The sequence below is a fragment of the Pseudoliparis swirei genome, chromosome 12 (genome assembly GCF_029220125.1).
Source record: "Pseudoliparis swirei isolate HS2019 ecotype Mariana Trench chromosome 12, NWPU_hadal_v1, whole genome shotgun sequence".
NCBI classification, from domain to species: domain Eukaryota; kingdom Metazoa; phylum Chordata; class Actinopteri; order Perciformes; family Liparidae; genus Pseudoliparis; species Pseudoliparis swirei.
In genome coordinates, this window is record NC_079399.1 from 21,888,318 (window position 1) to 21,913,445 (window position 25,128).

At 46.0% G+C, this 25,128-nt stretch overlaps 1 protein-coding gene across 1 annotated transcript in view; it reads left to right on the top strand.

Moving 5' to 3' along the window:
• The first annotated feature begins 3,178 nt into the window (after positions 1 to 3,178).
• The window catches only part of vsnl1a (visinin-like 1a), a 29,745-nt gene continuing 7,795 nt past the window's right edge, over positions 3,179 to 25,128 (top strand). The window contains exons 1-2 of the mRNA XM_056428189.1: positions 3,179 to 3,328; positions 10,167 to 10,333. Coding sequence (XP_056284164.1) covers positions 10,172 to 10,333 — 162 coding nt within the window. The 5' untranslated portion in view covers positions 3,179 to 3,328; positions 10,167 to 10,171. The remainder of the gene's footprint in view (positions 3,329 to 10,166; positions 10,334 to 25,128) is intronic.

The following is a 25,128-nucleotide window of genomic DNA, read 5'->3' on the forward strand; positions in this document are numbered from 1 at the left end:
ATCCTCCCTTCCCCCCGGTGGACATCGGATAACTCCTGGATGATGGAACTATTCATACACTCTGTCATGTCTATTTCATTTTATTTTAACACTAAATCTCATTCCTTCTGTCCTGCGTCTGTCTATTCCATCTGTCCATCTTTCATCTCCTCCTCTGTTGCTCTCCTCCAGGGATCTTCCCTTTCCCCCCAGAGGTTTTTTTTTTCTCCTTTCCCCCCTGAGTTAGGGGTGACTGAGACAAATTTGTAATTTGTGAAATTGCTATACAAATAAACTGAATTGAATTGAGATTGTTCCCACATCAATCCAAAAAACTTATTCTGTGACTGCACTTGCATTCAGAACAGATTGTTTCACAGCAGGATGCTGATCCACTCTACAGAATACAGAAATGGCACCTACATTACCAACCGAGGCAGGAGCTGCTGTGCACCAGTCTCTGTTTAATGCGATGTTTTTGCTGTCCGATAATCGTCATCATAACTCATACAATTAACAATCTGACGCGCATGTGAAATATGCGCCAGCAGCGTAACAGTGACCAGCAGCCAACCTGAACCCACACCACCTGAACCCTATCATTAATTCATAATTTATTTACACTTTTGTTTTTCTACCTGTGACATGTCTAAATGTCTTTTATTAAAAGTCTCACTCTCATGTGTCCTATATTAATTGTTTGAAGACTTTTTAGGAACCAAGAGAAGACCTCAAACATTTGATGTGTCGTGTTACCTTGTCACACCGACAGGTTTGTAAATGTTAAAATACTTTCCTTCAAAATTACAGAATGTATTTAAGATCCATTTTGTAAATTATGAATCAATTTAATGCTAACTGATAACATAGCAGAGAAATCACCCAAAAAAACGTTAATGAAAAAAGATATGATCATTTTGTATGTTGTATACAGTAAAAAATGGCTCATCAAAGCATCTTAGTATCCTAAAATATATATATTTAAATATATATATATTGTTGCTGTGTGGACTGATTTGTTTTACCAACTTATGCCAAATTAAGTTAAGTTTTGCAATAAACTAACTAGCTGCATTAACCAGTTTCCATAACTCAGACTAAGATATTGATATTTACAGTACAGTATGTCAAATGGAATAGATTTGTATTATCAGAGCTACCAACTCTCACGGTTTCGCCGTGTGACACGCGCTTTTGCATGTTTTCACGCTCTCACGCCACAACCAATATCTCACAGCAAAAGACATTCTGATTTTGGGCTGAGGCGCGTTGGTTTCTTTTCAAACTCCGCGACGATAGATGGCGCTAAGGAGCGCATCTATAAACCTATTCGCTGCATAGACATCCTATTTACCCCAAAGAGTCCCGGAGTCAGCAACAGAAGAAGATTTTCAAACAGACACAACGAGCAGAGAATACGGTGTGTTAATGCAGGGCTCTCAAGTGTCACGCATTTCGGTCTTACGTCACGCACTCCCGCCACACATCGTATTTCTCACGCTGAAAAAACTCTCGGCTATTTAAAGTTTTAATGTGCCGCAGCGCGCAAACATGAGCCGCGCTGCCCTCACCGTGGAGGAATCAAGCGCTCCCCTGGAGTTCTGCTGTGAGGAGCCACTTATCAGCCAATCAAAAAAAAGAAATGGGCTACACAATAGCCAATCAGAAATAAACGTATCTAGGTAAAATTTAATCCAGCAACCAATGAAAATAAAGCATCCTGGATAGATATGACACTCTTGCGGGGCCAGTATTGCCAGGTCCGCGGTTTTCCCGCGGAATTGGGCTACTTTTTAAGTGTTGCCGCGGGTTGAATTTTTTGTCCGCTGGTTCGGGTAGACCTATTTTGCATTCAAATTACATGAATATCTTTAAATAAAAATCCATATTTAAAATGAAATAATTTATTTATACCCAAATCCTACCAAACTGACTCCAGATCAGCACGTACACGCCGACACACCCGCGCACACAGTTGAGCGTGTGATTTTGTGTGGTGATGTAAACTCAGCTGTCATAACAAGCAGCAGGAGAGCACCTTGTTAACCTCTTGGTATAACCTCTTGGTATACTGCATGCTCAACACATCAGAGCATTGTTTGTTAAGGCTGCCCACATAGCATTTATCACTTTATTTGCAGGCCTAGGAAAAGGACCCTCTCAAAAAATTTCCAAACAGCACTTTGAACAAGTAAGATGTATTATAAAGAATTTAACATAAAGACAGGACATTTGTGCAATAGAATTAGGCATGTTTTTGTAAATGAGAGTAGAGTTATTAAAAAACATTTAAATTCTTTAAGGTAGCAAAGATGTCTCGTAAAAGACCTTTGACAGGCCAGAATGCAGGGTACAACATGGGTACAACGCCACATTAATTCAAATTTCCTGATATTATAGCCACCAACGTGTGTGGCTGCGTGCGCGGCAACATTTTGGTCACCCCCGACAAAATCTCACTCCAAGGTTTTGTGAAAAGTTGGCAGCTCTGGTATTATAAAGAACCTTGAAAAATAAAGTTAGCTAACGTTAGCGGCTAGTTTGGCTATCGTTGTTGGTACCTTAGTCTAACTTTAATATTAAAAAACACAAGCAAACATTTCGACATTTACCTTAACGGTTGCTGACATTTAAAGCTCGTAAAGTCAGGTTTCAATTATTAGTTAACCTAAGTTACTCACCTTCTAAATGAGTGAAGCCTAAGAAGCCGGGCAGGAGGTTTGTTAGCTAGCTAAAGAAGACGTCGTTTCCGCGTTGGCCTCTACGTGGCGCCAAACTGCTGCTGGACGGAGCTCGCGCTCTGTCTGTAGCTCGCGCTCTGTCTGTAGCTCGCGCTCTGTCTGTAGCTAACAGTTGATTAGCTTGAACGTGTTTGAGAAACAGTTGGTGTGTTTGTGTTTCTCTCGCCGGAAGACACACACAGGTCAGATAATAAATAGATTAACTTTATTATTAAATGTGAAAACTCGTGTTTATCACCTCTTTTCTTAATTATTCGCAGGTTTACGTTTAAAAACTCAACACACTGGGTGCGCGCGAGACGGAGCGGAGCAGCACTGCTCTCTCTCTCTCTCTCTCTCTCTCTCTCTCTCTCTCTCTCTCTCTCTCTCTCTCTCTCTCTCTCTCTCTCCCAGCACCCGTCTCCTCCTCTCCGTACATCAGTGTGTGTCTCGCAGCAGCATCCTCCGGACCCGCGCCGCCTCTCCCGCTCCAGACAGACCGGACCCGTCTCCAGCGGCTCCGCAGAACGGAACACCTTCCGCCCTGAGAACCGCGTCTTCCTCCCGTCCTCGTCGGGTCGTTTTTTTCTGACCACCCCAGATACCAGACCGGACTTCTCCCGTTCAAGGTAGGACGGATCTGTGTGATGTGTTCGAAGCTCCTTCTTTTTTTTTCTTTTTTGGGGGGGGGGGGGGGGTGTAAGAATCATGTTTTGGGACGTGCACGATGCAACCTGCAGTGCGTCATCCTTTTGGTTGCACAAGACACATGTATGGAGTTATTGGCGGGTCCATATTAATGATCAATAACGACACGTGCCTCTGCAGCAGGTCGTGTGTTTTGCACGGAAACAGCGACTTGTCGCTGTTAGATAAAACAGGGTTTGTGCATGCATTGCCTGGATGTACTCTGACTGCCCCCCCCCCCCCCACACACACACACATACACACACCCACCAGGCTTTTGATTCAACACAACACCCACACAGACACACACACACACACCAGGCTTTTGATTCAACACAACACCCTCACAGACACACACACACACATGTACACACACACACACACACACACCAGACTTTTGATTCAACACAACACCCACACAGACACACACACACACATGTACACACACACACACACCAGGCTTTTGATTCAACACAACACCCTCACAGACACACACACACACACATGTACACACACACACACACACCAGGCTTTTGATTCAACACAACACCCTCACAGACACACACACACACATGTACACACACACACATACCAGGCTTTTGATTCAACACAACACCCTCACAGACACACACACACACACATGTACACACACACACACACCAGGCTTTTGATTCAACACAACACCCCCATAGACACACACCCACCAGGCTTTTGATTCAACACAACACCCTCACAGACAAACACACACACATGTACACACACACACACACACACCAGGCTTTTGATTCTACACAACACAAAGTGAACCAGTCGGTGAACACATTCTCACGGATCAATGCGGACTTTGCGTGGACTGTCTGTGCTCGACGTGGCACGAGGTGGTGTGAGGATCTATTCTGCTGGAGTTGGGCACTGGTGCTGATGTTGCATGGGTGTGTGTGTGTGTGTGGCTGGCTGGAGGGAAGGTGTGTGTGTGTGTGTGTGTGGGAGGGGGTCTCTTTTCAGCACACACATCATCCTCACTATAATGCTTGTAAATCAGGCGTGACCACATCTCATCTCCAGCGTCTATTCTTCTGCACACACACGCATGCACAGACACACACACACACACACACACACACACTCCCACTGACACAAGCATACACATTTCTAGACAATAAATGCAGCAGGCATTACACACAATACATTTCTCCCAGATTTCCCTGAAACGCAGCGTTCCTGTCTGATGGCCTCTCCTGGCTGGGGGCTCTCCTGCCTCTCAAGGTCATCCCATGTTGCAAATGGTGGTAGAGGGTCGTTGTTCTTTATGAGCCCACCTCAGGGGCAGGTCTTGCTGCTTGTTGCAGGACTGTAAAAATGTGTCACGTCTACGCCTCTTCTGCTGATGTGTTATCGCAGCTCCCGATTCCTTTGGGCTTCTGATCTCTGAGGACCCGGCGAACTGGGAGACAAAGGGTATCGACTCCGGTCTGGAGTCGGCCCGGAGCATCGCTACTGCAGGCGGACCGGGGGGGGTCTCGTCCAAGACTCGGTCCCTCTCGTTGCTCCGGTCAAGATAAAGCACTGACATCTGCTGATTATGCAAAATGCTGTGCATTTGCACAATGTTCAGAGTAAAACACATTTTTAAAAACTACACGCTCGGAAAGAGTCATGAAATAATAATCAGGGCGGGACTCAGATTCAGAGGCTTGGCATTCCTGTGAGGACAACACACTGAACCGCCCATCCCTCCCACACCTGTCAGCCCTTCATTCTGTTCACGGCTTTCATCCGTCAGGCCGACTCGCATCTCCTGTCCTCCGTTCGTCTCCTCCTGTTGCTGTTCGGCTGCCTGTTGTAAGGCAGTGAACATGTAACCCGCATCATGAGGGAGTTTCTTCCTCCCGCCATTTAAAGGCTGCTGAGTTCCGAAGAATTCCTGGGCGGCGGGATTTGGTTCAGTTATCTAACATTTGTAGAAGGTTTATTTTCCATTGGAGTCAAAGGGCTCCAGCTCTAGAACAAATGGCAATTACTGGTGGTGTTAATGTTAGAATAAAAAAGTAAACCGGATCATTTAGTCCTGGGATTAAAAACTGCACAAAAATATGAATTCTTCCTACTGACCATCAAATAACTCAAACAGACGCCGATGACGGTCTTTACCAAATCCATTTAAACGTGCGTAGGAAGAGGATGTTTTGCTCCACCATGTTGCCACTTTAAAGGTTGTGCAGTTGCATGTTTTACATAACGTGAGATGAGGGGGTGGTATTAAAAAATGTGTGATTTATTGAAGTGTTAGTTTGCCTAATTGTACACCATGAAATAAACACTCAAGATCAATGTGTCTATAGTCATTATAAGCTACTATTTCATCAGGTGGACTGCTGCGTGTCAAAATATCTCTCTGGCAGCACGCCGACATAATACAGATGCAGATTGAGCTGAAGAAAGAGAAATGAGTAATATTAACATGCGATGTGAGCTATTGTAAAGCACAATGTGTACAAGTCTGTATTTCTCACCAAAGAACACTCAAGTGCTCTAGTGTTGGCGTTTGAGTCCAGAAACCTGGTAATGCGTCTTTGAACATCCGCTTTGTCTGGAAGTCGATGTGTTTAGTTTAGCGCTAACGGGTCTAACAGTGCTAACAGGGATAACAGTGCTAACGGGACTAACAGTGCTAACAGCGCTAACGGGACTAACAGGGATAACAGTGCTAATGGGGCTAACAGGGATAATAGCGCTAACGGGACTAACAGGGCTAACAGCGCTAACGGGATTAACAGGGATAACAGCGCTAACAGGGCTAACAGCACTAATGGGGCTAACAGGGATAACAGCGCTAACAGGAATAGCATGGCTAACAGCGCTAACTGCGTTCACAGGACTAACAGCGCTAACGGACCAACAGGGCTAACAGCGCTAACGGGGCTAATAGGGATAACAGCGTTTATGGGACTCACAGGGATAACAGCGCTAACAGGACTAAAAGGGCTAACAGGAATAACAGTGCTAACAGGACTTACATGGATAACAACGCTAACAGCATTCACAAGACTAACAGCGCTAACAGGAATGAAAGGGCTAACAGGAATAACAGTGCTAACAGGACTTACATGGATAACAACGTTAACAGCGTTCACAGGACTAACAGCGCTAACAGGAATAAAAGAGCTAACAGGAATGACAGTTCTAACAGCGTTCACAGGACTAACCGTGCTAACAGGACTAATCGTGCTAACAGCGCTAATGGGACTAACAGGGGTAACAGCGCTAACAGGGATAACAGCACTAACAGGGATAACAGAGCTAACAGGGATAACAGCGCGAACAGGGATAACAGAGCTAACAGGGATAACAGCGCGAACAGGACTAACAGGGATTAAAAAAGCTAACAGCGCTAACGGTGCAAACAGCAACCACAGCAGCAGCGACAGAGCTAACAGTGTTAGCCTGAGGGGGAACTGGAAGGTGGACGTAGCTACCACAACAACGGCGTCTAGCTGTAATCGCCGTATGAGAGCAGCGCAGCGCGGCGGCTACGCGGTAGCCAGTCGGGCACGCTCACGACCCGGCCATGTCAACAAAGCACAGAGAAGCTTAGATTACAACTCAGATATCGGTATGATAGCATTACTACTATTAGTCACTTTTCTATTGCTATTACTTCTACTATTACTGCTTTTTATTATCATTATCATTCGGTTATGTCCACTTCTGCTGTTATTATTATTACTAACCCTTTTTCTTTTGTAATTTCTTCTATTACTGCCCTCATTACGGTAAATGCATCATTTTAATTTGATCTCGTTGTTCCTTCCGTCCTAATCTTTTTATCTTCGTCCATCCCGAGAGAGGGATCCCTCCTCCGTGGCTCTCCCCGAGGTTTCCTCATTTCTATTCCTGTTAAAGTGGTTTTGTGGGTATGAGGACTGAGGATGTCGTTGGCCAAACAGATTGTAAAGCCATCTGATGCTAGTTTGGGATTTGTCACATCGGGCAATAAAATAAATAATTGAATATAATTGAAAATGGAATTGAATCCCACGGAAAACTGAGAATTGTCCCGTCGACCAAGAACTAAATGATTTGGCCGACACGCTTCCCATTGACACTGCAGCGGTGTGTTGTCTGTGCTCGTCACTCGCTCCCGTTTGAGAGGTTTTTAACTCGTGTTGTGCTCCTCGCTCCTCGCGTCACGGTCCTGTGGCTTCATGCCGCAAACGAGCTCCGAGCTCAGCTCACACAGCGTGTTCGTGTTTTAGAGACCGAGGCTTCCTCAGCGGACGCCTTAGAGTCACAGAGGAGGGCCTGGCAGGTGATCCGAAATGATCAATGGAGGCTCACACACACACACACACACACACACACACACACACAGAGAGAGAAGGCTCTGAGTGTGTGATCAAAGTGAGGAGATGTTTATTTTATCTCAATTCATAAAGAATAACTTTTATAATGGATGTGCCACTCTCCAATCTTCTCCAACAATGTAGATACTTGAACTCACACACACACAAACAACACACACACACAATCAAACACACACAACCGACACCTGAACACACAAACACACATACACACACACAGACAATCACAATCACACACACGACACACACAATCACACATACACACAACACACATACACAACACACACAATCACACGCACAGAAACACACATACACACAAACATACACACACAAACAACACACACAATCACATTCACACAATAACAGACACACACAGACAATCACACACATACAGACACACACACAATCACACTCACAGAAACACACACAAACATACACTCACACAAACAACACACACAATCACATTCACACAATCACACACAAACACACTCACACAATCACACACATACAGACAAACACAATCACACTCACAGAAACACACACAAACATACACTCACACAAACAACACACACAAACACACACACAATCACACTCACAGAAACACACATACACACACAAACATACACACACAATCACATTCACACAATAACAGACACACACACAGTGAGGCTGCTGCTGCTGCTGCTGCTGCTGCTGCTGCTAGTGCTGCTGCTGCTGCTGCTGCTGCTGCTGCTGCTGCTGCTGCTGCTGCTGCTGCTGCTGCTGCTGCTGCTGCTGCTGCTGCTGCTGCTGCTGCTAGTGCTGCTGCTGCTGCTGCTGCTGCTAGTGCTGCTGCTGCTGCTGCTGCTGCTGCTGCCGCTGCTGCTGCTGCTGCTGCTGCTGCTGCTAGTGCTGCTGCCGCTGCTGCTGCTGCTGCTAGTGCTGCTGCCGCTGCTGCTGCTGCTAGTGCTGCTGCTGCTGCTGCCGCCGCCGCTGCTGCTGCCGCTGCTGCTGCCGCCGCTGCTGCTGCCGCTGCTGCTGCTGCTGCCGCTGCTGCTGCTGCTGCTAGTGCTGCTGCTGCTGCTGCTGCTGCTGCTGCTGCTGCTGCTGCTGCTGCTGCTGCTGCTGCTGCTGCTGCTAGTGCTGCTGCTAGTGCTGCTGCTGCTGCTGCTGCTGCTGCTGCTAGTGCTGCTGCTGCTGCTGCTGCTGCTAGTGCTGCTGCTGCTGCTGCTGCTGCTGCTGCTGCTGCTGCTGCTGCTGCTGCTGCTAGTGCTGCTGCTGCTGCTGCTGCTGCTGCTGCTGCTGCTGCTGCTGCTGCTGCTGCTGCTGCTGCTGCTGCTGCTGCTGCTGCTGCTGCTGCTGCTGCTGCTAGTGCTGCTGCTGCTGCTGCTGCTGCTGCTGCTGCTGCTGCTGCTGCTGCTGCTGCTGCTGCTGCTAGTGCTGCTGCTGCTGCTGCTGCTGCTGCTGCTAGTGCTGCTAGTGCTGGTGCTGCTGCTGCTGCTAGTGCTGCTGCTGCTGCTGCTGCTGCTTCAGAGTTTAGAAAGCGAAACAGTCCGTGTACGATGATGTCGCAAAGCCGTGCGTGTTACCTGTGTCAGGTGAGCTTCAGGTGTCTGAAGTAAATTGAAGTAAATGGACGCAGCCTCGATGGTGCACAATCGATTTAAATAAAAGCGTATGGTACGCTTCAGAAGAACGGTCACGAGGAAGCTTGAATGAACTTTGAGAAACAACCAGCGCAGCAGAATACGATGGCAGTCCTCTTGGAGCCCCCCCCCCCCCCCCCCCCGGAGCTAAAGAGCATCTCAGCAGAGACGGATGGTAGAAATGTTCCAAAACCATCTTTAGCTTATTATGATAATTGCGGGTTGGTAATGAACGTAATCAAGGACATTAGGAAGCAGCACTGTGCAGACAGCAGAGAGGCAGCTGGGTGGAGGAATGAGGGGCACATTAAACCCCAAAACACACGATTAGTCTTCCAGAAGAGTTCCATTTGAAAGTGAGATAATCACCATTTGAAAAGTAATAAGTAGACCTATTTTAAGGAAGAAGCTTTCCTTAAACTTTATTGCAATGCAAAAAAGGTATTTAAGGGTTGAGAGTGCCTCTAAAAATGAAACAACAAACAAAACTAGGACGAGCAGCAGATTAAAGGGTGACAGGAAGGAGAAGTAACTGACCCTCTTACTCAAGTAGATCCAACAGCTCTATTCCTGGGCCTCAGACTACAGCCCTTTGGTTTGAAAGACTATTTGAAGACACTTTCACAGCTCTCTAGAAATCAGTTTTCAGCCCAAACGGCCTCCATGTATTTAGGTTCAGAACATGTCATCTTTAAGAGGACCTTCTTCGTGTTCGGTCTGAGCTGAAAGGGGCCTACCATCATGAATTAATTTTTGTATTTGTGTGTGTGTGTGTGTGTGTGCCCTGTTCTCAGGCAACATGGGGAAACAGAACAGCAAGCTGACCCCTGAGGTGATGGAGGACCTGGTGAAGAGCACAGAGTTCAACGAACACGAGCTGAAGCAGTGGTACAAGGGCTTCCTGAAGGACTGTCCCACCGGCCGCCTCAACCTGGATGAGTTCCAGCAGCTGTATGTTAAGGTGAGACTCACACACACACACACACACACACACACACACACACACACACACACACACTGTACTCTAGCGCTCATTTGTACGTGTTCACACACACACAGCAAATACCTCTGAGTGCATCTGACTGGAGATCAATATGTTGGATGTTTAGCCACGAACAATGAGGGTTTGTTGTTGTTAGAGTTCACCAGAGGAGAAGAGGGGAGCGTGTCACACAGAACTCATCATAGGCTGCTCGTTGTTAACAAATGCTGATGAGGCTGGAGTCGGTGTCCGATGAAGAGCTCTCTGCATAGAGGCAGAGCGTAGAACTGCACCCACCGGAATGTGTAAAAACAATCTGCGCCTGCAATATGCAGCCGAGAGCTAACCGCTAACAATAGGGAGACGTCTGATTGGCTGCAGGTAGGTGTCTATGTTGAAAAAAACGCATCTGTGAATCGAGCCGCGGCAGCAGAGGAGTCTCAGAAACCCACAAACAAAGTGTAGCGATCCACAAACAGACAAATGGTCATTTGTTTACGTGTGCATTGGAATGTATTTGTGAAATGTTCTGCGTGCATTTTTAACCCTTGTGTTGCCTTAGGGTCATTTTGACCCGACTCAATATTACACCCTCCCCCCGCCTTTGGGTCATTTTGACCCGATTCAATGTTTCACCCTCCTGTTACCTTTATATTTACTAACATATTTTACCCTTTGGGTTCAATTTGACGCCAGCAATTAAAACCTCCAGAAAATTATTAGAATTAATATTGTTTCCCAAGTTTAAGTGTGAGGCACTTTATGTTTGTTTGTTGACTACCGAAAGAACACCGACATTAAACATTGAATGGGGTCAAATTAATCCTAAAGCGGGGGGAGGGTGTAATATTGATTCGGGTCAAAATGACCCGAAGGCAACACAAGGGTTAAATATAATATATTTGTGAAATGTTTTGCGTGCATTTGTAAATCTAATTTATTTCTAAATCGTTCTACCTGCATTTTTAAATCTAATATATTTGAGAAATGTTCTGCATGCATTTGTAAATCTTAATTTTGTAACAATTGTTCTGCGTGCATTTGTAAATCTAATATATTTCTAAATCGTTCTACCTGCATTTTTAAATCTAATTTATTTGTGAGTCGTTCTGTGTGCATTTGTGAATCTTAGTTTTTGCCTTTGTGCGTCTCTCTTCGTGCATTTGCAACAATTGAGACTGATCTGCCCCCGTAGGATCTGAGTGATGGTGTAGCTTCACTGAATTACCACCCCTGTCCAGGTGGAGTCGTAGTTGGCCACCAGGTGATAGTCACACTGGTCAGAGTGAGGTGTAGAAGTAAGAGCAGAAGATGCATTATAGCATTAGTAATGGTGTTATCTTTATGCTTTCTCTGTGAGTTTTACCACCATTTATATTTACAGTGAAAACATCCTGAATCACCACACACACCGCTGAGGGAAGGCACTTTCCCACCATGCACCCTGCCGTCCTCCCATTGGCCACTCCCGTCTCCGGGCAGACTCCCAGCACGGTGGTGGTTATCTGCTCATGCTAATATGTAGCCTCGTGTATCTCATTAGCTCGGAGTTGAGCGAATGTCTTATTAAATATAGAAATCCGGCGAGAACACGTTGTGATGTAACAGCTCGATAAGTGGCCGTGAATACATTTCACTACCGGCGCGAGAGAGATCAGAATAACCCAAATGGTGGAGGTCAGACCTAGAGAACAGTCACTTGTTTATTTAGAATAGAACAATAGATTTACTCATGCACCAATGTGCCTGCAGGAAGCACTGACTCTTAAAATGAAGACATGAATATTAAACCTGAACTGGTGGGGATTGGATGAGGTGGGAAGAGTCTGGAGAGGCAGCCACTTTGACATGGATAAACAATAACTTCAAACAACACACAAAGGATTTAAAATACAATAAGCGGATTATGAGGTTTTGGGGCAGGGATGTCTATGTGTACAGATTGTAAAGCACTCCGAGACAAATTAGTAATTTGTGAAATTGGGCTATACAAATAAACTGAATTGAATTGAAATTATATTATCATCCAGTGTGATTAATAAACCAGGTTAACAGGTAAATCTATTCACAGTACTTCCTGTGTGTCTCTCAGCACCTAGTGTCCTCTTCTTACGTATGCTTCATTACAAACATCTGTTATCACGGGGGGGCCGGGAGGGGCTTCCGTCCCATGAGCCGGGACCCTGAGGTCATGGGGCACTTCCTCTAAATGCCATCGGAGCTCGTGCGTCAGCCGAGAACACGAGAACACGTCACGATCTTAAAAACATCAGAAATAGGTGAAGGGATGGCAGAAGAGAAGAAAGAGTCAGAAGAAAGCACAGCTGGACTCCTGGGGAATAGGATCACAGCAGAGGAATGTGCGTACATAATGCATCTCACGGAATATCCCTTTAAGGTCTCTTCACAGCAACAAGGGGGCTTCTGGGTAAATCCTGTCGTGATGTTTCTAGGCAACTGTGGTGATAGGGCTGTATTTAAATCATCCAGGGAGCTGCGACCTCACATGAGAGTAACGGGACAGATTGTTCCTGTGAAGAGGGACGGTGTTCAGTGGGAGAGGGAGAGAGGGAGGGAGAGAGAGAGAGAGAGATGAATGAGTGTGTATACATTATGTATCAGTCAGGAGCTCAGATGGTGAGAGAGAAGTGTTCGAGAAGAGTTGGAGAGAGGGGGGGGGGGAGGGTGATGAAGACGGAGAGGAGGTGATGAAGAGGGAGAGTCTGCATACATGTGTGAGATAGATAGTTGTGCACCAGGTGTGTCGTCTATTGGCACTTATCACCCTGCCAGGGGAGGGGAGGGGAGGGGGAGGAGATGGGGAGGAGGAGGGGGGAGGGGCTTAATGTTCTGTTTTGGTTGGACAGCCACTCTCACTGTTTCATCGCTCCTCTCACTCCTTTCATTCCCGCTGCCTCCCTTTGCGGAGGTGCTCATCTCCCAGGATGTGAAACGGGAGGTAGAGGAGGAGAGGAGGTGATGAAGAGGGAGAGGAGGTGAGGGAGAGGAGGTGATGAAGAAGGATAGGAGGAGAGGAGGTGAGGATGAGGGAGAGGAGGAGAGGAGGTGATGAATAGGCAGAGGCGGAGAGGAAGTGATGAAGAGGGAGAGGAGGTGAGGATGAGGGAGAGGAGGAGAGGAGGTGATGAAAAGGGAGAGGAGGTTATGAAGAGGGAGAGGAGGTGATGGAGAGGAGGTGATGAAGAGGGAGAGGAGGTGATGAAAAGGGAGAGGAGGAGAGGAGGTGATGAAGAGGGTGAGGAGTTGAAAAAGAGGGAGAGGAGGAGATGAGGTGAGGGAGAGGGAGAGGAAGTGATGAAGAGGGAAATGAGGAGATGAAGAAGGTGAGGAGGAGAGGTAGTGGAGAGGAGAAGAGGAGGCTAAGAAGATGGAGAGGAGGTTATGAAGAGGGAGAGAAGGTGATGAATTGGGAAAGGAGTTGAGGTGAAGAGGGAGAGGAGGTGATGAAGATGGAAAGAAGGACGGGAGGTGATGAAGAGGGATAGGAGGTGAAGAGGGGGATGTGATGAAGAGGGAGTGGAGGAGAGGAGGTTATGAAGAGGAGGGAAAGGAGAGGAAGTGGGAGAGGAGGAGAAGAAGATGGAGAGGAGGTGATGAAGAAGGAGAGGAGAGGCTGTGAAGAGGGAGAGGATGTGATGAAGAAGGAAAGATGGAGAAGAGGGAGAGGAAGAGAGGAAGTGATGTAGAGGGAGAGGAGGAGAGAAGGTGATGAAAAGGGAGAAGAGGTGATGAAGAAGGAGTGAAGGAGAGGAGGTGATGAAGAAGGAGAGGAGGTGATGAAGAGAGAAAGGAGGTGATGAAGAGGGAAGGGAGGTGATGAAGAGAGAAAGGAGGTGTGGCTAGGTGTGATCACTGTGAACATCATAACATAAATAACAACTTTTACTCTTCATCCATCTCTTTATTCAAAATGAAGTCTGAGTGGACGGAGGTGAAGAAGTGAAGGGAGGAGCAGCTGAGACGGTTTACGGAGGATTATATATTATATATTATAACACAATTCAAAAGCAACGCTTATTAAATGCACATCTTACATTAAAGTATCGTCATATTATGAGTCTTTATGTCATTATATCCACATTATAGATAATTATGTATCCTCAGCCACATCGTTAGCTAGAGACAGTGAACCGACGACATCGTCACAATGTCCATGTCCAGGTGTTCCATGTGTTCCCATGACGATCCATAGCGGTCCATTTGGTTCTCAAGGAGTCAGAATGATGTTGTAATAGCAGGAAGTCCTGCAGGAGACCCCCCACTGGGACCCTGAGACCCCCCACTGGGACCCTGACCCCCCACTGAGACCCTGACCCCCCACTGAGACCCTGACCCCCCCCACTGGGACCCTGAGACCCCCCACTGGGACCCTGACCCCCCACTGGGACCCTGACTCCCCACTGGGACCCTGACTCCCCACTGGGACCCTGAACCCCCACTGAGACCCTGACCCCCCACTGGGACCATGACCCCCCCACTGGGACCCTGACCCCCCCCACTGGGACCCTGAGGGACCTTGAGGGACGGTCTCTAGATGTCTTCTTCTGGAGCTTGATGCATGCTGAGACAGCAGACACACACGCACACACACACACATAAACACACACACACACACACACATGTATACATACATACACACACCCACACCCACACACATACATACATGCACACAAACATACATACATGCACACATACACACACACCCTCATACACATACACACATACATGCACACGCACGCACATACACACACACACACACATTTAACAGTGATTAAACCTCATTGTTAATTCTTTTGTTTGAGGATATTATTCATGACATGAGCACCAATGTTGTTGGTTTCCTGCTAGTTGTTGTTGTTGTTGTTGTTGATGTTGTTTTTATTATGAGGTAGGACTTCATATGGCTTCTGTTACACTCTCTGGAGGAACTCACTTTCACATTACGTTGTATTTTCTGGAAAGACATTACATGTAGAAAGTAATCTATTACACTTTGGAAGTTAGTCGTATAGTTTATAATGAGGCTGGAAAGAAATGTATATTATGAATGAAATATAAACTGTTGATTTGGATGAGAAGCGGTATGAAGGGGAGAGAACACGGCTTGAATATAGATGGAAGCATTGTTGTGGCACACACACACACACACACACACACACACACACACACAGAGAGATGCTGGCCTAAATACAGATGGATGGATTCCGCTCTGTTGCGTCTCGCTGCAGAGCCTCAAGGTTTGGTGTGTGTGTGTGTGTGTGTGTGTGTGTGTGTGTGTGCGCACTTACCATCGAGCAGCACTGACTGTCATCGAGGCAGGTAAACGGAGCGACAGACGGACACTGACATCATCTGGCCAATCGGCGGTTGAGACAGAGATGCAGCAATAGAATTTTTTATTTGTCATAATACAGATATAAACTGTGTATTACAGCCACATAATGAATACGACATGTGTACCAACACGTTACAATGAACTTTCATAAGGAGGAAACACACTTGAAAGGATTAACTGTGAAAGAGTAACTCCCAGACTGGACACCGCCGTAGTAGCAACCTGTCAATCCCCTTGTAGCCCCGCCTCTAAAGCGTCCCCTGTTTCATGGTCTGTGTGACTCTAAATGACCATAAAGTATTAAATGATGACATCATGCTGTATAGAAGAAGACTTGAAACTAGAGACTGAGACATAAACTCACGTTTACAATGTTTACTGAGGGAATACATCAAGAGAAGTAGAGTCACAATATAGACTTATATGGTCAGGAGAGAGAATGCAGCTTTAACACATGAAGCAGAGACTTCTATACAATCAGAGGACTCGCCCCCTGGTGGTCAGGAGAGAGAATGCAGCTTTAACTCATGAAGCATAGACTTCTATACAACCAGAGGAGTCGCCCCCTGGTGGTCAGGAGAGAGAATGCAGCTTTAACACATGAAGCATAGACTTCTATACAATCAGAGGACTCGCCCCCTGGTGGTAAGGAGAGAGAATGCAGCTTTAACACATGAAGCATAGACTTCTATACAACCAGAGGAGTCGCCCCCTGGTGGTCAGGAGAGAGAATGCAGCTTTAACTCATGAAGCATAGACTTCTATACAACCAGAGGAGTTGCCCCCTGGTGGTCAGGAGAGAGAATGCAGCTTTAACACATGAAGCATAGACTTCTATACAACCAGAGGAGTCGCCCCCTGGTGGTCAGGAGAGAGAATGCAGCTTTAACTCATGAAGCATATACTTCTATACAACCAGAGGAGTCATCCCCTGGTGGTCAGGAGAGAGAATGCATCTTTAACACATAAAGCATAGACTTCTATACAACCAGAGGAGTCGCCCCCTGGTGGTCAGGAGAGAGAATGCAGCTTTAACTCATGAAGCATAGACTTCTATACAACCAGAGGAGTCGCCCCCTGGTGGTCAGTAGAGAGAATGCAGCTTTAGGGAACTTCAGCATTAGCTTCACTCTTCAGGCCTGGAGGTTACTGATTGAGTGGATCAGAAAGTCCCCAGAAAAGCGAAAAAGAGATGCTGTTTATGCGGTTAAAAAAACAAACACTTGTGAAGAGTTGAGAAGAGTTGTGAACAAAAATTTAAAAAACATTCCCACATTTTTGCTCCGAAGATTTGATGAAATGACTCATCAGTATAGTGACTAGTTCACAATGGTTAGAGAGCACAGAGGGAACCTGGCACTGAATAAGCAGGCTGTAGTTTTCTCCCATCTTTCTGAACAGAACATTGGTGTTAATTGCTGTGTCAGCGTTTCATTGTAAATGAGCTGCATCATAGAAGACCGACACATGAATACACATAAATACACTCACATACATAGAGACAGACAGAGGGAAACTAATGGACGGACGGATGGATTCATGATTGCTTTTGTCCTATCGGCTGCTGTCCAGCCTGTTTGCAATGTCTCACTTCAGACCTTGAAGTTACAATTGAAATATGTCGCAACTACCAGCGAGTCTCCCTGCTGCTGCAGTATGAGAAGAGCAAAGAGGAAGTTAGGGAGTGCCTTCAGATGCACAGCGTAAGATAATGGGGCCTTCTTGATGGAGCTGTGTATAACCGTTAGCAGATCCTGTGAGGGAATAAGTCAGTTATCATGGCTGAATGAGGAAGGCAACACAAAGCTATTAGGCGTAGGCTTAAATCCAGAGGGCTGGTAGTGACCTTCAACCGGTTAACAAGGGTTCAAGCTCCCGGGAGACGCTGAATCCCCATCAGCCTGACCTCTGACCCCCGTGTGGAGGGAGCAAAGCAAGGAGATTCCATACAGGAAGCCAGTTACATTTATAATGTGTATGAATATAAAGATAAGGACACACACAATGCTGATTAAAAATATGTGGTTGTGTATTCAAATATGCACTCGATGTCAAGTCAGGTGGTCTTGAATGTGTCAAAGTATGACCTAATTAAATAGAAAGGGCCTTGGTAAAGCTCCTCACAGCCTGTAGTCCTTTGGGGTAAAACATGATTAGGTTATGAGCCTGGCTTCCCCTCCTGCCCTTATCTTGCATCTCACTTCTGCTCGTGTGGTTTGTCTCTCTACGTCTTGTCATTTGTAATCCTTCACATGTGTTGCTGCCAGTTTTCCATTGGTCTGTTAATTCATTGTGTCTTTCTAGCTATCTAAGAGTATATAAAGTATGGCCCACCGCATTGGAAATGGGCTGATTCACCGTCTTATACCAATCTCATGTCTGTAAATATGAATCTACACTTAAGCCAGGAGACACCACGCTTCATTTAGCATCAAGAGGCTGAACCGAGGGGAACAGCTAGCCGGGCTCTTCCTGTAGGCTATGCTAAGCTAAGTTAGCTGGTTTGAGATTCATATTTAACTCTTTGCAAGATCTCCACTTTCTCCGTCTTTGCGTCCGTGAGTGAGTTAGTCTGAGTTGATAATGCATTACTCGCCGCGTGTTTCTGGTGTTCCTCAAGGTTCAGGATTGGGTCCACTCTTAGTTTTGCTGTTTCTGGTGTTCCTCAGGGTTCAACATTAGGTCCACTCTTAGTTTGGCTGTTTCTGGTGTTCCTCAAGGTTCAGGATTGGGTCCACTCTTAGTTTGGCTGTTTCTGGTGTTCCTCAGGGTTCAGCATTAGGTCCACTCTTAGTTTGGCTGTTTCTGGTGTTCCTCAGGGTTCAACATTAGGTCCACTCTTAGTTTGGCTGTTTCTGGTGTTCCTCAGGGTTCAGCATTAGGTCCACTCTTAGTTTGGCTGTTTCTGGTGTTCCTCAGGGTTCAGCATTAGGTCCACTCTGTTTGGCTGTTTCTGGTGTTCCTCAGGGTTCATATTAGGTCCACTCGTAGTTTGGCTGTTTGCTCTCTCTCTAAGCATGAGGCCTGTTTAGAGTCAGTACTGAGAGACAGATTTTGTTTTGCAGTCTGTTCATTTGTCCTCACTGACCCAACAGATTGGACCAGAAAACAGTTATGGAAGCTGATACTGATATAACTCTGGCAACATTACAGCCCTCACCACGGTTCAGATGGCGCCATAACGGCATCCGTATAATCCGAACAGTTGGATGAAGACATCAGTAAAGTTGTGTAAATCTATTAGTGGGAGACAATCAGCATTCCCCATGGGTGCAGTGTGTCAGATACATATGGCTGCTAGTCCCAAACCAAGTTATGCAGGAAGCTTGTTTTTCCATGTACAGTTAATCAAAAGCATGTGATTATGGAGGCTCATCTGAACACAGTGACTACAAAGAGGAGCAGTGATATTATGTACGCCATCAGCATTGAAATCAAAGGCGTTCTTTACTTTGGTGGTAATGAATATTTAGGTAGACGGCTGTATTTCTGACTGTTGTAATAACTGGGGTCACTGGAAATGTCTAAAACCTTTAAAGACATTATACCCTTAAACTCTTGAGCTTTGACCACGACAGAGAATTTCCACCCGTCCTCCATCAGTAAATACATTCCCCCTCATGTTAGTGTGGAGGAAGAGAGAAAAGACAACTGAGCATTAAAGATGTTCTATCGAGGAGATAGATGTAAATAAGCCTTGACATGTGACGTGACCCTTACGCCCCCTGAAATGGTGACAGAAGAGGGGGCGGGGCAAAGAGAACCAGTTACCCCCTCAGGGACCTGAGAGTGGGCAAGAGGATGGAAAGCAAAGGAAATAGAAGTACTGTTCATCTCAATGGAACACATGCATTAGAGCAGTCAGCTGGACAAAAACTACACATTGTAAGCAGGGCTCTTAAAACGAGTAAAAACGTTCCTCCCACCCGAACTATAAGAATAAGTTTGCTCCTAAAGAACTGGGCCGCTGTGGTTTTCATGTCAAAGTACAAGTTCTGAGCTTCGGCAGTCCAAACAAAGGGGGAACAGATCCTGTTCTTACCTTTCATAATAAAAGCTGCATGAACTCAAATTCACTCGGCGCATTCTTCTAAAAGTAAACTCAATAAAATGTCTTACTGGCTGTACAGTGTAGCTCAGATCCAGTGGGGTCCTGGTACTCCATCCTCCTCTTGCAGGTATCTACTCAAACCTTTTATTGAAATTGTTCTCGGCATTTTTAAGTGTGAAATGAAATATTTGCGTCTGAGTATTCCCCATCTTGGTGTTATTTATAAATCCCGCCCCCAGTGTGTAAAGGCCGTCAGTCAGATGGTAATAAGATTCAGGCAGCAGGGGGTCCCACACATGAATGCATGCGTGTTCAGACACGTGAGGCTTCTGCAGACACGTCGCTCACACGCAGGAAGTCAGGCGTGAATGATGGACGGACGCTTGAGGAGGAGAAGAAGGAGGTTCGATGAGTCCCGTAGAACAAACCCACGATGCACATAACGACCCACACTGTCGTCAGGAGCTGGTGTGCGTCTGAGCGGGAGAATCTCGTAGGGCTTCGCTGTGTAGAGGCATTCTGCACACGCCGCTGGCAAGGGAAGATAACGGCTCCTCCTCCTCCTCCTCCTCCTCCGTTGTTCTGCCTCTCTCTGCGTCACAAGGAGCAGCGGGAAGCCTCAGATGTACCAGCACCGAGTCACCCTGCTGCTTCTCCGTGGAGGATTTAGATCGGAAACATGGCGCCGGTGGAATGCACCAGATGGGACATTGTGATGCCGAGAGGTGGATAAATACCTGCAGGGTTCGTACCGGTCGTGGAAAACATGGAAAAGTCATGGAATTTTAAAATGGTTCCGGTTTTAACACCAGCTAGTCACTGGTCTGTGTTGTCGATGTGGAGATGGCGTTGTAAGGAGTCTGATGCGCTTCCCTTCTCTCATCGTTCTCTAATGCCAATAACTGTTCTCCTCACGTCCCCCGAGGCGCCGCCGGCAGCAGGGCCATCTGCATCTGTCATTTGCCCTCCTGATGTAGTCAGTGCTGCCAGATGGTGATTAGTAACTACAGATAAACCAGATGGTGATTAGTAACCACAGATAAACCAGATGGTGATTAGTAACCATGGATGAACCAGATGGTGATTAGTAACCACGGATAAACCAGATGGTGATTAGTAACCATGGATGAACCAGATGGTGATTAGTAACCACGGATAAACCAGATGGTGATTAGTAACCACAGATAAACCAGATGGTGATTAGTAACCACAGATAAACCAGATGGTGTTTAGTAACCACAGATAAACCAGATGGTGTTTAGTAACCATGGATAAACCAGATGGTGATTAGTAACCATGGATAAACCAGGGGTTGCTCCACATTCCTCCTCAATCACAAGCTGACTGACTTTGTGCTCTCCAGGAATCAGACTCACAGAATTAGCCGTGACACACAGGCCGCCATTCAAAGCTGGTTGAAGATCTTGTTGGTCAATTCAATCTGTGATGTGCAGGTGGTGTTCCCACCCCTCAATGTCTGCTCCTCCACCTCCAACACACACACACACACACACACACAGTACTTTATTTGGGAGGGTTATGTTTCAATCAAGTGGTCCCTCTTCTTTAAAGCCTCTTGTCTCAGTGAATCAAAAACTCATCCTCAAGACCAAAAGCAATCTTACAGACATTGGTAAACAAAGGTCACACGTGTATTATATATGTATATATATATATTTCTATATATATATATACATATATATATATGTATATATATACCTACATATATATATACATACATATATAAATATATACATATATATTTACATATATATATATTAGGGCTGGGCAACGATTAAAAATTGTAATCGCGATTAATCGCATGATTTCCCTGATTAATCGCGATTAATCGCATTTGTATACGCAAAATCCATAATTAATTCAAAAGTAGTGTATAGCGCACTTCTATTTTAAATGTTCTGCCATATGAATGAAAGTGCCATAACATGTGTTGTCCCTGTTAGAGACACCAGAAAACACTTTCAGTGCAGTTTGTCAATTCCTAGAACTTGACACTTATTTTAAATGTACTGCCATATGAACTAAACTAAAATGAACTATACATGCCTAAAAGGTGCCTAATATTTTTAGACTGAAATAATATCGGCATTATAATTATTATAACTGAGGATTTTTTAGTTGCCTATTCTGTGGAGCCCCCTCAGGACGTGGTGCCCTCCGCACAGCGCGTAGTGCGCTATGGGAGCGGCGGCGCTGGTCGTAGTTTATAGCACAAACAACAATGAACTAGTGGAGGTGGCAAGGTGCTCCGTGTTGCCAGATTGGAGATGGTGAAGTATCGTACCAAAGGCTCAAAATGGTTGAATTTGGAGGATAATTATCGTGTATCTGGCAACCCTGAGATCGGTCGACGAAGATACCATTTCCAAAACTTGTAAGGGGTAAATACTAGTTTATGAAAACCCAGAGAAACACAAATATCCGACGAAGCAAAATCCCGACGTTTTTGGAATCCCTGCCGGACGCATTTTGTAGGTCTCAAAAGCAGGACGTGTCCGGGGGAAGAGGACGTCTGGTCACCCTCACTAACCGGCCTGCAGTCTGTAGCTCTCCACTTCGCTGTGGCATTGATTCTCTTCTCTTGGTTCATCTCCTCCCTGCAGCGCCGTCTGCCGAAGCCTCGCTCCACTGTGTTTGTTGTATGATTCGCTGGCATCAACGGTGTGTTTAGCATTTAAATGATATTTAAGACTGGAAGTACTCCGGTGATAAGACCGGATAAGTTCCGCAGCAATCAGTAGCAGACTTTTACAAAATAAAAGCCTGTGAGCAACACACTTTTACAATAATAAAATAAATAATAAAACCTGCGTTAACGCGCGATAAAATAATTGTCGGCGTTAATTAATTGATGCGTTAACGCAAGATTAACGCGTTAACGTGCCCACCCCTAATATATATACATATATATATGTATTATATATATATATACATACATACATATGTATATATATATATATATTGTAGTGACCCCGTTGCCTATCAAAAAAGGTCCCTATGGTTGCTTGAAGGTTTAGTTTTGACATGTGCAATAAACAGATGCAATATCCAGTTTGTAATGTGAAAGGTTATATATAAAGTTCCAACACAAACCAAAATATACATTTCTTGTCCAAACCTATTTGTCTATTCCCAAAAAATGAAATGAAATTTAAAACACAGTGCAGGTCCCACTGTGTGCTCCTTCCACCTGAGCAACACCTGGGCCCAGTGCTCCTCCTGATTATATTGGCCTATGTCTTAATTGACAGTTGCCCTCCGCCCCCTAGTGGTGGGAGGTCCAACAAAACAAAAAACAAACAAAATGTCTCTTACATATATATTATTCGTATATATGCAAGAGACATTTTGGGGGGGACGTCCACATCAGACTTTTACACCGTCAAGCTGTCAGAGCTATGTTACCATGGCACCCACACTGTCACTAACTGCACTCACTGAACACATTCAATTCAATTCAGTTGATTCGTATAGCCCATTTTCACAAATTACAAATTCCCCTCAGAGTGCTTTATAATCTGTACATATAGACATCCCTGACCTTTGACCTTTGACCTCACATCGGATCAGGAAAAACTCCCAAACAACCCTTCAGGGAAAAAAAGATAAGAAACCTTCAGGAGAGCAACAGAGGAGGACCCCTCTCCAGGATAGACAGAACAATAGATGTCATGTGACCAGAAGGAATCATTACACACAAATTAAAACACAGTAACAACACAATGAATACGACAGTGTGTATGGATAGTTGGTAGTCGGCATATTCCACCATCCAGACCGCCATGATCCATCAGGCAGATGGAAGTAGAGAGGAGGAGTGGGCGGAGTCTCAACAGGGCAATGGCATAGTTGGTAGTAGGCATATTCCACGAATATGTGATATAATTCTGAGATTTCCTCGAGAAGCCGACCGAAGGGTGGACAGCACGAGTCTGGAGGACGTGTCACCAGAATGATGCATCGGTGAAAACGTGTGAAAGACATCAAGTGAACCGGCTCCTCGCCTGGAGACATGGAGGAGCTACAGCGTTCCCGTACTGTCCTCGTCTTTGTCCCCTCCCATCACGGACAAGCTAAAGCAGCTAACGTACTCTGCTAACGCCCTGGTTCTCACAAAGAAACGTGATGTCTCCTCCAAAACTCTCCGGGTAACGAGAATCATCGCTATCACACGCCGGTGGCCCGGGGCGAGCTCCAGATCCACAGCCTGGAGACACGTGTGAACCCATTTCACATGAACTAAATCCATAACGAACGTTAATACAAAACAGTCAGCGCACGTGAGACGTGTCTGGCTCCACCTGGTATTCAACTGGAATTAGGTCACTATAATTTAGTCTATTTATGGAGTTAGAAGTGGAGCGTGAACACACCGGGGTCACGAGGGCCCTCAGCCGTGAGCACGGCGCAGGACTTAGGTCACCGTGGAGGTCAAACCTGGAGCTCCTCTGAAGCCTGTGATCTGTGATATTGATCCATACAAAGGAGACTAAACTTCATTGAAATGACCTGGTGTGAGGCTGTTAGACTGCTGGTACCTGTCCAGGTGGAGTCAACTTGAATCCAGCGTGAGGACGGCAGGAGGAGGTGATGATGATGATGATGATGAGCGGCTGAAGAAGAGCAAACCACGAACAGAGGAAACAAGGGGTTTGGATGTAGAAGGTCTTTAAGTGAAGCTGGTCTCAGGAGAAGCTGTTTCACAGCAAGACGATGTGTGTGTGTGTGTGTGTGTGTGCGTGTGTGTGCGTGTGTGTGTGTGTGTGTGTGTCTGCTCTGTACCCTGGGGGCTTGGACGCAGTCGCAGCTACAGCAGTGCGCTGGCTACGTTTCTGTTGCTGCCTGCCATGTCACTGTAAGAGCACACACACACACACACACACACACACACACACACACACACACACACACTGTAAACAGCCCATGGATTATGCATGTATTCCCTCAAGCATTCGGCTCGCTGAAGTAGCTTTGATGAAGCCATGTGAACAGAGGTCATGTCCTACTGGTGTACATGTAGCATCAGGTGTACGTGTAGCATCAGGTGTACGTGTAGCATCAGGTGTACGTGTAGCACCAGGTGTACATGTAGCATCAGGTGTACGTGTAGCACCAGGTGTACGTGTAGCACCAGGTGTACATGTAGCATCAGGTGTACGTGTAGCATCAGGTGTACGTGTAGCATCAGGTGTACGTGTAGCATCAGGTGTACGTGTAGCATCAGGTGTACGTGTAGCATCAGGTGTACGTGTAGCATCAGGTGTACGTGTAGCATCAGGTGTAGGTGTAGCATCAGGTGTACATGTAGCATCAGGTGTACGTGTAGCATCAGGTGTAGGTGTAGCA